General features: G+C 52.7%; 1 protein-coding gene across 50 annotated transcripts in view; it reads right to left on the bottom strand.

Moving 5' to 3' along the window:
- Positions 1-16342, bottom strand: part of PPFIA4 (PTPRF interacting protein alpha 4) — a 52703-nt gene that overhangs the window by 34444 nt on the left and 1917 nt on the right. For 36 of the 50 annotated variants that reach the window (XM_078003074.1, XM_078003090.1, XM_078003076.1 and 33 more), the window contains exons 2-5: positions 5555-6187; positions 1004-1105; positions 406-570; positions 48-122 (exon numbers count right to left, since the gene is read on the bottom strand). In XM_078003074.1, coding sequence (XP_077859200.1) covers positions 48-122; positions 406-570; positions 1004-1105; positions 5555-5788 — 576 coding nt within the window. In that variant the 5' untranslated portion in view covers positions 5789-6187. Of the gene's footprint in view, positions 1-47; positions 123-405; positions 571-1003; positions 1106-5554; positions 6188-6329; positions 6532-8536; positions 8969-16342 lie in introns of those variants that run through there. The other 14 variants (XM_078003097.1, XM_078003116.1, XM_078003145.1 and 11 more) reach the window with 7 other exon arrangements.

The raw sequence follows: 16342 nt of genomic DNA, 5'->3' as shown, positions 1-16342 counted from the left end.
TCCAGCCTGGACTTCCAGGAGCTGCAGAGAGTGAGCAGGCAGCTTACCTGCTGGTGGGCACCTGCCAGCTGCTCCTCCAAGGTGGTGACTCGCTCCAGCGCTGCCCGGAGCCGCTCTCGCACCTGCTCGAGGTAAGGGGAGATGGAGGAAGAAAGGGGGACCCCACTTGAGTCAGGCTGGAAGAGCCTGGGCTTGGTCTACCATCACCGAGCACAAGGGCAGTGAAGGGCCTACTAAGAAGCACATTTGCAGGAGGGAGCCTAAAAGGAGGACCTTGAAGTTAAGACAATGTTTGGAGGGAGCCAGTATTCCCTAAATACCAGCCACAGAAATCTCAGAGAAGGGATACATGGGAGGCTCCAGGGCAGCCTAGCTGGATGTGGGGGCTGGCAGGCAGGTGGGCACCTTCTCATCCAGGGCCTTGTGGTGCTCAAACAGTGACTTGAGGGCCTTCAGCACCTCCACCTCACTGGAGACTCCCGAAGGTGACTGGGCCTGGCGCTTCACCACAGTCATCCGCAGTGACCGTTCATGGCGGGACACCAGGCACTCCAGATGTTCCAGAAGCAGCTGGCAGGGAGCAAGGGAGGGTGAAAGGGAGGGCTGTAAGCATGTGCCCCAGGGGCTACAAGCAGGGTCCACGTGGTCCTCAAACAGACATGAGTACAGCCATCCCACTGTGAAAACACTGAAATACTTCCAAATGGGCACAGAGCTGCTGCCCCAGCTGATACTACCCAAGCTGGCTGCCCCGGCCTCTCCCCAGCACCCTGAGCTTTCTGTGAATCAGCAACTACAGGTGAAGAGCCCAGTACTGGTGGTTAAATGAGGTACTCTCACCCCAGGATGGGAGACAGGAGGAGGGAAGGATGGGGCTTGAGCTAGGACTGTGCCTGGCCCCACTCTTGCCTGCTCTCTTGGTCAAGGTGTTCACAACACACCCCCATACATGCACACACACACGCGCACACACACACACACAAACAAGGTCATCCCCACTTACCCGTGTGTTATTCCGTTCTGCTTTCAACTCTGATATCTCTTCCTCCCGCTCTAGAAGCTGTTCCCGACACATGCTCAGCTCCCGGGTTAAGGTGGCAAATTCCTGAAAACCCCCAAGGCCCCTCAGTGCTTGGGGATTCACCCCCAAAGCAGTGCCTTGCACGCGCAAGTCAGCGATGGGATCCTCTCACCCATCCCCTACTTCCACTACCTCCCCCACAAAATCCCAATCCATCCACACTGCAGGTCAGTAAACCTGTAGCTAGCATGTGCTTCCTCCAGAGGGGTCCACATCACTGGGTCCTCCATGCATTCCATGTGTTAGAATCCAAGGGAACAGAGTTGTACACAAGAGTGAGAAAGTCACTGAGTCTGCTCTGCAGACCCTTCCCCATCCAGCTACCAATATGACCAGATCACATCCTCCCTCCCACTTGGCATTTCCATTTCTCCAGGAATTCAATGACATTTTCTTTTAGAAACTGATGGAGGGGAGTTTCGCTTCTGGTTTGGTGGAGTAAAGTCCAAACAGAAACTGATGGATATGAAAGAGGAAAGAGAAGGCCCGGCACAGTGGCTCACACTTGTAATCCCAACACTTTGGGAGGCTGAGCCAGGCAGATCACCTGAGGTCAGGAGTTCGAGACCAGCCTGGCCAACATGGTGAAACCCTGTCTCGACTAAAAATACAAAAATTGGCCAGGCGTGGTAGCGCACATCTGTAATCCCAGCTACTCCAGAGGCTGAGGCAGGAGAATCACTTGAACCCGGGAAGCGGAGGTTGCAGTGAGCACCACTGCACTCCAGCCTGGGCAACAGGGTGAGCCTCCATCTCAAATAAATAAATAAGGGGGAAGAGAAAGAGGTTTTGAAGATAATGTCTGCATGAGTGACCCAGGGAGCTCTTCCAGCCCTATCCCAGGGCTTTGCAAACTGCAAGTAGTTGTTGAAATAAGCAGATCAAAGGACCTACCTACATAGGAGCAAGAGAGCATGCAGACCTGCCCAGTCAGGCTTTCTAGGAGCCCTGCTCAACCAAGCAAGGGCTGTGTCCCAGCTCCCAATGCCAAGGCACTTGCCCTGGCTTTACCAAATATCTATGTACCAAGTATCATTTCTAGAGGGATCCATTTCCACACTGTCAGCCTACCCTCCCACATCAGGACAAGCATACTGGGGTGACAGACTGCTCCCACATTCCAGGCTCATCATATCCTGTTTAGCTAAACATCACCTCCTTGCAGGGAGGTTTTCAAATGAGTGGCCCAAACTCTGTGGATGTCCGAGGTCAAAGAGCAATGCAACAGGCCTCACCCCTGTCCTAACCTGAAGCCTCCCTCACACACCAAGCATTGGTGACCAAAGGAAGAACTCCCAATCCCCTCTCATCACTCCAGACAGGGCAAAGGGGGCTAGAAGGGTTGTGAGAGGGGACAAGGGACAAGAGATGCCAGAGCATGAGAAACCATGAGCCTCTGACATTATTACTCGATTACTGCCTTTCTATCAGGGCCATGGCCAAAGGTGGTCAAGGTCAAGCATCTCACACTCCAGAAGCCCAGGCCTGATGCTGCCTCATCCCTCAGCTTATGCACAAACACAGTCACACTTTCACAGGCACACGCACTCAAGTACACATGCTTGTACCCAGAGACAGGGCTTGACAGCCTGCCACCTAGCCCTACACCATGACACCACCACCAAAAGGCTGGTGCTACCCCCCTCCTGGCCTCAAGCTCAGCAGCTGTCTTATCTCCCTCACCACAGGATATCTGTACCCTCCCTCCCACCTCTAACCTATCTGACACACTGCTATCTACAAATCTCCCAAAGCACAATGCTGTCTACAAACACAGGAGACAGGGTTTCCTCTGTCACCCAGGCTGGAGTGCAGTGGCTCAATTTCAACTCACTGCAGCCTGGGCTCAGGTGATCCTCCCACCTCAGCCTCACGAGTAGCTGGGACCACAGGCATTTGCCACCATGCCCAGCTAATTTTTGGTTTTTTTGTAGAGATGAGGTTTTGTCACATTGTCCAGGCTGGTCTTGAACTCCTGACCTCAAGCAATCTACCTCAGCCTCCCAAAGTGCTGGGATTACAAAGTGCACCCAGCCTACAAATACAAACTTCTTATCCTGGTTTTCAAACTTCTCTCTCATGTCATTTCCATATTCCCTAAGACCCAGTCAACCTGGATCACCTGCTGTTTCTCCATTTTTTTTTTTTTTTTTTTTGAGACAGAGTCTTGCTCTGTCACCCAGACTGGAGTGCAGTGGCACGATCTCGGCTCACTGCAAGCTCCACCTCCCAGGTTCATGCCATTCTCCTGCCTCAGCCTCCTGAGTAGCTGGGACTACAGGCACCTGCCACTAGGCCCGGCTAATTTTTTTTTTTTTTTTTTTTTTTTTTTCTTCTTAGTAGAGACGAGGTTTCACTGTGTTAGCCAGGATGGTCTCGGATCTCCTGACATCATGATGTGTCCGCCTCGGCCTCCCAAAATGCTAATTCCAGGTGTGAGCCACCACGCCCAGCCTCACCTGCTGTTTCTAAACACCGGTGTGCCTTCCTAATATCACATCTTGGCTCAGTGGACTCCCTCCCCCTAGAAAACCTCTGTCATCACCTGTTGAAATTGTAATCATCCTTCAAAGCCCATCTCAAAGGATAAAGCCTTGCTGGGAGCTGTCCAGACTCCCCATGGGGAGGCTCTCTCCCTCTCCAGAAAGCCATTTGGAGGAGTGGTCAAGAACACCAACTTGGGAGCCCATCATTCAACCACAAATATTTGTGAGCACCTATCACATACCAGGTCCTGTGCGGGTCACTGGGGATATAGTGACAAGAAAGACACAACCCCTGCCCTCATGACGCTTCAGTGTGGGAAGTCGAGTAGGCCTGGGATCAAATCTCAGCTCTGCCCCTGTTAGCTGTATGACCTTGAACAAGTTACCTAACCTCTCTGAGCCGCATTCTCTGATCTGTAAGACAGAGGTAACAGTCCTCCCTCCAGGTGCTGGTATGAGAGTCAAATGAGCCAATGTATAGAAAGCACTTAGCCCAAGCCCATCAAAGGCAGCTATTTTTATCACTGATACTGTGCTTAATAACCCTTTTGGGCCTCTCTTATCTTCCTCTGCATTCTCTCCGGTCACATGGGTTGTATGTCTCCTTCCTAGTCTATGAGCTCCTTGGGGGCAGGAACTAGTTCATTCACTCTAGGGCAAGTTCAGAGCCTCGTGCACAGTGAAAGAGGAGGGCCCCACCTGCCCACCTGGCTGCTTCACCAGGGCTCCATATTCTTGTCCACTAAGCATCACTTTTGCGTAAGAAACTCAGCCACCCAGGCCCAGCCCTGGTACTCTTCCCCACACACCAGCAAGGGCCTGGCACTGAGGCTTGAGCTCTTCGGCTCCTCAGGGCTGCTTCCCCAACCCCAGCAGCACCCCCACTGGGTCAGGGTAGGCTATGCCACGTGTCCAGAGCCAGCTTCCAATACCCATCTCTCTGCTCATACGAGGGGCGGAGAGGGCCGGATGCTCCCACAGTCAGTGTGAGCACTGTCTCACAGACACACAACCCCCAGCCCTTTCTGGGCCTGGTTATTAGGCAGAATTCACAGTTTCTTTGACAAGCAGAAGCTAAACAGCCCAAGAACCAAACCATCTAGGCTCCCACTCCCTCCTGCATCCCCAGAGCATGTGCCATGCCTAGAATATCTACCAAGTGGGTGATAAGCAGGCATCAGAAGGGAGCTCCCAGGCCAATGCAGTGAGGGAGACATAGGTGCGGTGGTGAGAAACTTGGCCTCTCCAGGCACTTAGCCCCAGGCTCAGTTCCCACCTCCACCACACACTACCTGGATGGCCACGAACAACTTACTCATCTCCCCAAGCTTTAGTTCCGTGATTTGTACAATAGGACGATGGTGGTAATAGCACCAACTTCAGGGTTATAAGAATTTAGTGGGAGAATCCTTACAAAGTGCCTGGTCCACAGAAAGGACACAGTACACGGGACTACAGGACAGCTAGTGGCTGTGCTGTTGAGGAGTGTGAGACAGGATGTCAAGACATCCGGCCGCTACTCAGCTCTGCCCATCATCTTCCATGTGATATCTCTTGCTTTTTTCATCTATGCAGTAATGGAGATGGATGAGATGATCTCTAAGGCTTCTCCCGTCTCTACTGTCTGTGATTCCCCACCCACCACCTCCAAGAACAAGGCACTGGAGAGAAGTAGGCAGGGAGGAGGTTTCTTTCCAGTCTAGGGTGCCACCTACTGGCCGCTTGGGCTCACTGCAGCTGGCACCTATGGTTGTGTTTTTCTATCCACATCAAATTCCATCCATTTCTCCAGGGGAAACCAATTCCAGACTGAGGAGCTTGGAAGTGACAGGGAAAGAATTCAAGTAGAGAGAGGAAGGAAAGTAAATGCTTGGTTAATTCCAATTGTTGATATGCAAATAGACGCAGATGAGCTGAGGGCCCAGTGGATCTAGCAGGGCTAGGGGAGGGAAAGGGGTTAAGGGAGACGCAGGCCTTAGGGCCTTACCTGGGGGAGGGCAGAGTTAAGGTGGCGCTGGAGCTGGTCCCGCTCATGTAGGGCATCCTGGAGCCGGCTCTGCGTGGCCGCCAAGGTCTCCTGACTCTCCCGAAGAGATTCCAGCAACTTCTCCCGCTCGTCCAGCATGTTCACCATCAGCTGCTCGAAGTTGGCGTCAGCATCGGCGCCAAGAGGGGGCCCCAGGGGGTCCCCCTCATTGATTGTGGGCATCACCTCACACATGGTGGGGGAGGGCAGGGCCTTCTCAGCGTCAGGGGACAGGGAGGGACTCACAGGGTTGGCACCTCCAGGGGAACCCAGTGCATGGGTCTCAGAGTGGGCAGTGCCAGGTGAGTGGACAGGTGGGCAGGGGCTTCTCCCATAGCATCAGTTGCTTTTGCTCTGAAAGGGGCCTGGGGTCTGGAGTGCCCCTGTGGAACTGAGCCAGAAGGCCTGGCTTAACTTCTCAGGGCTGGGGCTGGGTGCCCTGTGTCCCCAGACATGCAGACAGCAGCCGAATGTGGCCATGACAGGCAGGGAGAGCAGGGCTGGAAGATGGCCCTTCTCTTAGACTGAGCGCCTGAGGCTGGCAGAGTCCCAGCTGGATCTAGCGACACCCATCGTTTCTGGAGGGCAGTGTGTCTGTGGGAAAAGAGACTGCTGTGAGTACCAACTGGGTGGAGAAGGGCATCGGGGAGGGGGTGGAGCAGAGGAGACAGGACCTGAACTAGAAAGTGGAGGAGAGGGAGGTGCTGGCGCATGCCCCTTCTCCAGGCTTACTCACTCTGATGGCACCTCCTTAGTTCTCCCAAGGAATGCACATGCCTACTACCCAGCCTCTGCCTCCCCCTGCTCTCCACAGCTGTCAGAAGTGCAGCCGCAGTAGCAGTGGTTCCCCTACCCACGTGGTTCACTGGCCAAATATAGAAATGATTCAGTCAGTGGCAGGGGAGCAGCCGGCAGGATGACCAGAGTCCTCCTGAGACCTGGGGGTGAGAGGGGAGGAAATAGGGTCTCTGTGCCACCCCCAACCTTTTCCCCATCACTTAAGTCAACCAAGCAAATGCAGATGGGTAGAAAGGACTCTTAGTGGGAGTGGCTGTGAGTCCTAAAGGCTGGACCTCTTGGGGTCATAGGAAACAGGGGCAGAGTAGTTCCTGCCCTGGACACTGGCACAACATGGCTAAGGGTTTGCAGAGGCACAGACTGGGTACTGGGGCAGGCAGAGAGCCCTGACCTGCTGCATTGCCCATAATTCAGAGAGGAGGCTCTGGCTCAAGTCATTCCCCACTTCCAAAACCTGCCAAGGAGGACAGCACACAGGCCTGGCAGACAGCAGGCTTGGATTCTGAGTTCACAGCCTCCTACCTCTGGCAGGAACTGAATGATGGAAAGGAACCCAGGGGTGATGTAGAGGTGCGGGGTGCCACTCTCCTAGGGTGGGGCTACAGTGTGGCCCCTATCATGGCTGAGAATCTGCTCCCTCGGCATCATTACCCATTGCTGACACTGCAGAACCCACCAGCGAGGTCAGTTAGCATGTGCACAGCCTGGCTCTGCTGATACGCTGAGCCTGGCACAGGGGGCCCAATGGTCAGAGCAACGGAAGCCAGCGATGAAGTAACGCGGAAGTAACGAGAAAGGCCGCGTGCAGCTGGGGATTTCTCTGCCTACAATCAGATTCCAACCTCCCTGTCCACATTAGAAAGCTACCACCTGAGTCGTTTTTCAGGGAGGACTGTCTTCAGAGGCCCCAGTAGAAGGAGAGAAGGGGTGTGAAGCCCCCAGCACAGCAATGGGCACACTGGAGGTGGCCCAAAAATGACGTTTTCCCTCCTTTCCTTCTCTTTTATCTTACGGGAGACGCTAGGAAAGCCTTCTGTCCACCCTCAGGGTGAGAATAACAGGCAGACTACGAGGGTCAGGGTGGACAGGAAGCATCAGGATCCAGTGTGAGGTGAGAGGTCAGACACTGCACAGGCCTGTGGCAGGACTGAACCCAGCAGGGGAACGGCTGGCCTCTCCTACCTGGACCCCCTCCCCAGAGTACTAATGCTCTAGGCAGAAATAGGGGAAAGGAAGAGGGAGACTGGGGAGCAACACGGGGTCTAGATCCAAGGAAAGTTAGTGCACCAGCTTGAAAATTCAGAGCTCACACTCACAGCCCTTCCCAGGGGGGCTCAGAAGTGCAAGCAGGCATGTGGGCGTGCACACACACATGCACTGAGACAGAAACACGGAGACCTAGGACAGATACACACATGGCCACATACACACTCCCATGCATAGAAACTGGACACAAACTCTGGTCAAGGGGATCCTTCCCAAACCAGATGGCCACTGTGGAGGGCAGGGTCCTAGAAGGCTACAGAAGTAAAAAGTAGAAGCTTGGTCTGCCCCCTCCTTTCCCCAGTACTGCTGCTCCCAGGGCAGCCTACTCACACCTCCCTGCCCCTCAGAGCAGCTGTGAGTGGAGAGGAGGGGCTGCTGCCCCAGTCTGTCCAGAGCTGCTGTCTCCCTGAGGCTGATAACAGCCGTTCCCCCAATTCTCCCATCCACCATGCCCAAGCCCTTCCACCCTGAATGCTCCAGCCCTGAGACTGAAAGGCCATATGGCCCCAGCCTACCTCCCCAAGTTCATCCACGTCCAGGCACACCGCCCCCCCCATCTTCCCCCACCCCTCCACACCCACCAAGATGCCATGAGAGGCCAAAAGAGAAGACTAGGCTGGGGAAGTGGCCCCTTGTGGCAAAGACTAACTTTGGAGAAGACTGTAGTGTGCCAGGAAGGAGTTTAGGTACCCCAGGAATGACCCCAGCCCAGCAGATCCCCAGGCAGCCTGCAGCGTGGCATATAGGAAAAAGCCCAGAGCAGGGACTCAGGAGACTAGGGTACAGTCCTGCCACAGACCAGCTGGGTGACCTCAGGCTTGTTACCACCTACTGAGGCTTTGGCTATAAGACAAAACCCACAACCCTGGTTTTGCCTACCTTAGAGGGATGAGCTCATGGCTGGGCAGTAAATGAAGAGTAGAAAGCACCCTGTGATTGCATGGAAGTGTGAATTACCTTAGTGCTGGCCGCCTGTGGGTGGAGTTTTTAAAGCTTCTTACAGGAAAGGGGCTGCAGAAGTTCTCAGGAAGGCAGAACAGAACCTCAGGCTGCCCACTGTGAGGCACTGGCTATCTGGTCCAACCTGGCCTCCCCAAATCCTCCTGGTCATTTTAGCAACTGAGAAGCTGGCTTTGGTTGCTTCTCTTCTCACTAGCCCTTTCCTGGCCTCTCTCTAAACCAGGTGCCAGGGAGCAACTCCACCTCCCCTGGCCAAATGGCATCACGTAGAGCTGGTCTGGAGATAGCCCAGAGAGGACTGCCAGGCAGATGCCCCTGAGATAACTGTCCAGGACCTCCTGCCCCTGTCCTGTCCGCTGCACAGGCACAGTGAGCAGAAGGGGGCCCCAGGACAGCCACGTGGGGCATCTGGCTCCTTCCGGCTCCTTCTGGCTCCAGGGCCATCTTTAAATAGCGCAATTATCATCTCGGCCTAACAGAAGCCTCCTCAACTCCCGCACAATTTCTAAGTAACACTCACAGGTCCTGATTCAGAGGCGAAAGCTGCCAGTCCCCAAAGCAAGCATTTGCAAGGGGCTTTGCCGGGGAGGAGTGTGGGCAGGCTGTGAAACAGCAGAAGAGGGCTCAAGAGTGAGTGGGTGTGAGTGTGCGTGTAGGGGTTGGGGGATTGGACAAAAAGTAGGCCTTGGGCCTTCAGAAACACAGAAGAGGCAACCTGGGGGCCTCTTTGGCATCCCAAAAGTCACCCCCACCTTTTCCTAACACATAGGAGGGATGGGCACTTGGGTCTGTTGCTCTGGCTGGCCCCACACACAGGCCTGGCTCCCTCCTGCCTACCAGATGGCAGGCCCGGCCATGAAGAGAGCTGGACAAGGGTAAGGCTGCCAGCCCCTGCGGAGACCACAGCCCGGGGCAAGGCTGCTAGGAGCGTCTGAGGGGCTATTCAGCTTGGCAAAAATGGAGCCTCCAGGTGGCAGCTACGAGGGAAAAGGGGAGGGTCAGACACCCGTCCGACTGGAGGTCGGGGGAGGATCTGAGGAAATGCGGAGGGCGGGGGTCTTCCAGAAAAATAATGGTCGCCAGAGCTGCTATGAGTCACTCACATTCACCATGTGCCCAGCACTGTGCTTCCAAATGGTATGAATTATTTTAATCCTCATAATTATTTGCAAGGAAGATGTAATTTTTCTTCCCATTTCACAGAACTGAGAACTGAGATGCAATGTCATGTAACCAAATCTATGCAGCTAGTGAAATGAAGAACCAGGATTCAATTCGTCTGTCTCATGCCAAAGAAGGGTTGAAGAAGGAGGAAGAAGAGAGAGGGTAAAGACAACCCCTTCAGACTTCATGTCTCCTCCAACAAACCTTCCCCACCCTCATCAGGGTGATGGCAGCCGGAGGACAGCTCCCCTCAGCCTTCCCTGTCCCTCTCCTCCTCCAGCCTGGGGGAAGGCCTCTGCAGAGCAGCCAAGATGGTCATGAGGCCATGGGTGACTGAAAGGCGCCCCTGGAAGGCCCCGTCCTCCATGCACCCAAATCTCTGCTCCCAGCCCCTAGCTGGTTCCACAGCAAGTTGTAGGCAGCTTCCCTGAGTTCCCCCCCACGGCCCCCCACTCCCATAGGCACTGCAGAAACAGACACTCTTGGGAGCCCTCATCCTTGGGACTCTCAGACACTCTCCCCGCCGTGGGCTTGCAGCTCAGCTGCCCATGCCTCAGGCTGCCCAGAAGTTTCTCCTTCTTCCCTGTCCAGCTCTGCACCCCCAGAAGCCTGGCCCTCATTCATCCTCTCCTCCAGAAATCCAGCCCCACCTCCTCTCCTGCTGCTCCCTAGCCCTTCCCTAGCCCTGCTCACTGAGGCCTGTTCCCAGGGCCCACCTATAGCTCCTGTTCGTCCAGCTCCTCACTGGTCTGCCTCTCATCTGCCTTTCCATATTGGTCTAGGGAGCTTAGATCACCCTGCTAAGCTCATCTCAAACACCACTTCCTCCATGGAGTCTCTTCTGATCCCTCCAATGTGTGAGATCTGCCTTCCGCTGAGCCAGCGCTGCCCTCTAGTTATACCTCTGTTCGTGGGACTTCTCTTACTTCACATCATCTCATCTGTAGACCCATCTCTGAGTACCCTAACACAGGGCCCTAACACACATGGAACTGAACAGAACTGTGCTGACGGTCATTCCAGGGCAGTCCATCCCTGACTGACTTCAAAGAAGGGGAACTCCAAAACAGGACTGACATGGCCACCTTCTAGGTTCAAGTGATTCTCCCGCCTCAGCTTCCTGAGTAGCTGGGATTACAGGCGCCTGCCACCACATCTGGCTAATTTGTTTTTTGTTTGTTTGTTTGTTTTTGTATTTTTAGTAGAGATGGCATTTCACCATTTTGGCCAGGCTGGTCTTGAACTCCTAACCTCAGCTCTCCGCCCACCTCGGCCTCCCAAAGTGCTAGTATTACAGGCGTGAGCCACCACACTCGGTCTGAAAATTAAACCTTCTTGAGAGCAAGATGGGGGCTGCTCCTGTCTTGAAAGGCAGACTCCAGAGCAGCTGATGATTCCGAAGGCTGTCATGCCCACGGACCATGCAGGTGACCCTGGGAAGATCCTGAATCTCTCTGCGCTTCCATTCCCCATATCCTCTGTGAATGGGGATGATAACAGTACCCACGTCAGACAGCTGGGACACAGGATGTCTACAGTCAGCCTACACAAAGTGCTGAGATCAGCACCCAGCAACACTCCGTAAGTGTTAATGAACTCTCAGCACCCTAGGCTCCCAAAGCGCCTCAAGTCTGGGCCCAATGAACTACAATAAGAAAATTAAACATCTATTCTGGCTACAGGAAGCCATTCCCAGCAAAAAAACTCTCGGAAGAGCCCTACTTAAGAGTTTCCACTGCTAGCCACAGATCCCTTCAAAAGCATCCAGTTCTCTAGGCCCCCGACACGCCTAGCAGTGAGACTTTACCCCTCTGTGCTTCAGGTTCCCAAGTCTGGAAAAGGAACACTGTAACATACAATACACTCTAGCGCTCTCACAGGTTGTCATGAGGCTCAAAGAGGTAACAGACATGAAACAGTTCTGAGAAGTATAAAATGCCGCCCAAGCACAGGTTAGCACCAGCTTCTGAATACACTCAGCCTCCTAATGCCAGGCTCATTCAGGGGACATGGAAGGAAGCATCTGTTCAGACAGGCTCCCCTGGGCCTGAGTCTGTGAAGCCCAGCTCTCCAGCTGCTCCCCAGGAGTTAGACATGGGCCACTTCTTCCCAAGACATGGCCTATCACTTGAGTGAGCACAGAACTTACTGTCCAGACCAGGACTCTCTTGGTTTACAGGGTCATGGTTTAGACAGTAAACCACTGTTAACAATCACACCAGAACACAGGTTTCACCTGGCCATATGGTCAACCTTGTCATTGCCACCCTAGGAGGACTAATGTCAAAACTAATGGGGAAGGCCGGGCATGGTGGCTCATGCCTCTAATCCCAGCACTTTGGGAGGATGAATTGGGAGATTGCTTGAGCCCAGGAGTTCAAGACCAGCCTAGGCAATGTGGTGAAACAGCCTCTCTACAAAAAAAAAAAAAAATTAGCTGGGCACAGCGGCATGCATCTGTAGTCCCAGCTACTCAGGAGGCTAAAGTGGGAGGATCACTTAAGCCTAGGAGATGGAGGCTGCAGTAAGCCAAGATCACACTGCTTACTCCAGCCTGGGTGACAGAGTAAGACCCTATTTCAAAAACAACAACAAAAAAAAAAACCAGCGGGGAAGGCAGAATTACAAGCCTCTGAGCTCCCACCCGCAAATAGTTCCTCTTCTGAAATACCCAAAATTATAGACATCACACCTACCTCTTTAACTTAAGACTGGGGTTTGCAAGCTAAGCTTTATGACAAAGTACCTTTAGGGGCAGTCCAGGGCCAAAAGGAGGGTGAAGAGGTGTGACAAATTCAAAAGGCTCTAAATTCCCTTTTCTTACTTTAATCCCATCAACTCCAAATCTGTCCGTTTTATGGGACATCTGATTAAGGTTTCAATCGTATAAAAGGATTCCAAGTCCATGAAGAGGTTAGAAAATCCCTAGTTTAAATATTGTCTACAGAAGGCCCCTGCTAAAAAAAAAAAAAAAAAAAGTTCTCAGAAAGGCTGTACATCAGTGCAACAATGACAACCCTGGGAATGCTACACAAGTAACACCAGGAGCCAACCAACTATTTTCCACACTCCAAATGTCTAATAGAGATCATATAGTTACCAAGCCAAAATATGACTCTGCACCACCGAACACAGACACAGCTTTTGCTAAACTTACATCATTAAGTACATTCCCAGAGAAAACTCTAGGCATCTTCTGCTAATCAGAGCCATTAATCAACACAAATGTCCTCAAATAATGTTTGCAGAAGAAGAAACAAAGTAATAAGCATGGCAAATTTGGAGAATAAAAATATTTCAAAACTAGGGATCCATGTGGGACAAATATTAAACACGATCCTCAAAGTCACTGCATTCGTAGAACAACCCATCAGATTAGGGAGCCATCGCAGAGCAGAGAAGAGGATGGTCCAGAGTGCTAATAGGCACCAGGTGTAAAAAGTCCAGAGTACAGAACTGCAGGGAGGAATGTAGGCATCATACAAAATGTGCATTTGTATGTGGTCACAGAAGTGGAGGGCAGTATGAAAAGAGAATGGGGGGGTGTCATGTGTCTTCATGCAACAGAACGTGTGTGTCATCGTGAGAATGCATGGTATATATGTGTGGCAAAAAGGAAGAGAAGCCAGCACAGTAGTAGTTCATACCTCGGGCATAAGCCCTGGGCTCAGTAGCACTTTGGAAGGCCAAGGCAGGGAGATTGCTTAAGCTCAGGACTTTGAAACCAGCCTGGGCAACATGGCAAAACCCCATCTCTACTAAAAATACAAAAACTAGCTGGGCATGGTGGCATGCACCTGTAGTCCCAGCTAATAGGGAGGCTGAGGTGGGAGGATCACTTGAACACAGGAGGTTGAGGCTGCAGTGAGCCATGATCATGCCACTGCACTCCAGCGTGGGCAATAGGGAGAGAGAGGGGGAAAGGGGCAGAGAGAGAGCGTGTGTATGTTGTGTGTATGTCTGTGTGTAAAGTTATGGTCATAAGTATGGTGTCCTGAGAGCATAAGCATGAGAGCAAGTAGGTGTATAGACTCATGACAGTGTGTAGATGTGTGTGGTCATAAGTACATCAGGGCTCATGACTGCATATAATTGTGGTCATGAGAACACACGTGTGGGTACACAGCCATGACAGTAAATGTGTATGTTCATACATGCACAAGCACCTGGGATTCATAACATCACACATGCTCACAGGAGCACATGGGGGCTGTGAGAGCTTGTGCCAGCATGCGTGTGTGATCATGAAAGTGTATTGGTGGTCATGAGACAGTGTAAGTCCATGTGTGGCCTTGAACCTGTGTGAGAAGGTATGAGCGAGAGAGGAGGGAGGGGGTGATACTGAAAGAATGAAAGCTCCACTAGCTCCAGGTGCTCTGCCCCAAAGTAGGACCAAAAATTTGGGGCGCTCCACAACTAGCCTAGTTTGAGCTGAAGTCATGGAACTGGGGCCACCCCAACTTTCTACCTACCCTCACCCATCGGGGATGCACTGCACCATCTCCCAAGCCCAGGCCTCCATGTCCATGAGATTGTTGGGGTCGCCCCCCTGCATGTCCCAAAATGCTCACTCCTCACAGAACAGCTCAGGCAAAGCTCCAGGCCCGGCCCCACTCCCCAGGCCTCCAGTCCCAGCAGCGCTCCTCTAGGCCAAAGGAGAGCCATCTTCTGAAGCAGCTGCCGAGGCCCTCTCCCATCCAGCCTCACCCCACAGCTGGACTCAGAAGGGCTCTCGGAGGTCACAAAGGCCACCTCCCACCCTGTGTGGGAGTTTCTTTCACAACATCCCTGGCAGCCCAGTCTTGACCTGATTATCCTTCAGGAACAAGGAGCTCACTATCAAATGAGGAAGGTTTCATCGTTCTAAGGAAGCTTTTTCTTCCATTGAATGGAAAACCCATCTCTCTTTGAAATGACAGTTATCTACCTGAAGACAGCGGCCATGAAGGCACATCAAGTAGATCTCTAACTTATGAGCATTCAACTCTAACAGCTGGGTGAAATAAGCAGTAAAGGCCTCTAAAATCAAATCGGCTATTTCATCTGACACTTTACTACAAAATTATATTGTGCATATGTACTCTTTGTAAAATCACTGTACAGTAGTATATACAGTATATATTTACATGATATAAAATACGTATATACCATACTATACATTCATATTACTGTTCAGGGTTATAAATCCATTTGCCATGCTTTATGAGAGACTGGGGAGTTTTCACTTCATCTACTGCCCACTGCATCTAATGCCCCCACAGGGATGTAACACCGGTGTCCTGGGTCCCCAGAGGTTTCGCTGCTCCAGGTTAAATATCTCCAGTGGCAAGGAGGCCCTGCTTCATGGAACTCGGGATCAGAAGACAGACCTCTTCAATTCAATCCAACAATCACTTACTGAGTGATTTCCATGCATCCGATACTGTTACGAAAGCAAAAGACATGTAAGACAGAAAGTCCACAGGCTACTTGAGAGAACACAGATACACATGTAATCACTGGACAGCAGTACAGAGAAGCACGTGACCAAACACTCAGTCTCTGGCACAGTCAGGGGGTCAGTGCTGAACACCACTTGGAGTTTGACCAACTGAATTAACTGGTGGCAGCTTCTCCTCCAGCTCTCTCAAAACGAAGCAGCCCCAGCCAAGGCCTCTCAATCACCAAGTGAAAGGCAGGTGGCTACTACATGCTAGAGCTGACTTCACCTCGGGGGATGGAGATACCTGAAGGAGGCCCTGAGGTTGCAGCACCCGAGCCTCTCTGAAAGCAGAGCAATGAGCTGGGCAGCAATCGTGCTTCTTGTGCCAGCAGCCAGGCAACAAGCGGGGAGGCCTCAGGCTCAGCCCAGCCCTGGAGTCTCCTGCCATCCTCACTTAGAGCTCCTTCCCCCACTGCTGTTTCCCCCACCAGCGCTGTCCCTGTGACATTCTCAGTTGCCTCAGGCCCCTCCCAGTACAGCAAATGCAGAGGGTCCCCTAGAAGCAGCCCCTTCCACAGTACATCGAGGACCATGGTCCCTCTGAATCCTCCACTCTGCTGGCCACCCGAAGTGCCACGCTCCTGTGAGCCAGCACCGTATGCCCTCCAGAGCTAATTATAGGTCAGTGAGCTAGCAGGCCAGAGGGGGACAGATGGTGACTTCATGTGGCTGCAATACACACTTGTCCCTCCCTCTGACCCCACTCCCTCCCCTCCATTTCTCTCAATTCCCTATGTGGGACCCAGACTTTGAGGCAGTTTTCACTCCCTCAATCCTCCCTGCTCCCCACCACTTCTCCTCTCCAACACAAGCACAAGCACACACACTCACGCATGTGCACACACATGCACGTGTGCACATACACGCACACACACTCCTCCATACCACTCAATTGCCATGCCTTGTTTCTACAGCAACTCACCTATGGAGCCAACACAGTAGGGCCTAAAGCCCAGGGGAGAATGTCCTTGGCATTCGAAGGCCTCGGCTAGCCGCCCGTATCTTAAAACCCCCTTAGCACCCAGCTCCCTGGCCCTGCTGAGCCTTCATCCCCACCTCATCACCACCACAGCCTGACT

The sequence above is a fragment of the Macaca mulatta genome, chromosome 1, assembly GCF_049350105.2.
Source record: "Macaca mulatta isolate MMU2019108-1 chromosome 1, T2T-MMU8v2.0, whole genome shotgun sequence".
In the NCBI taxonomy this organism is placed as follows: Eukaryota; Metazoa; Chordata; class Mammalia; order Primates; family Cercopithecidae; genus Macaca; species Macaca mulatta.
The sequence above is the reverse complement of the archived record's forward strand: the minus strand, read 5'-3'. Positions and strand labels throughout refer to the sequence as shown.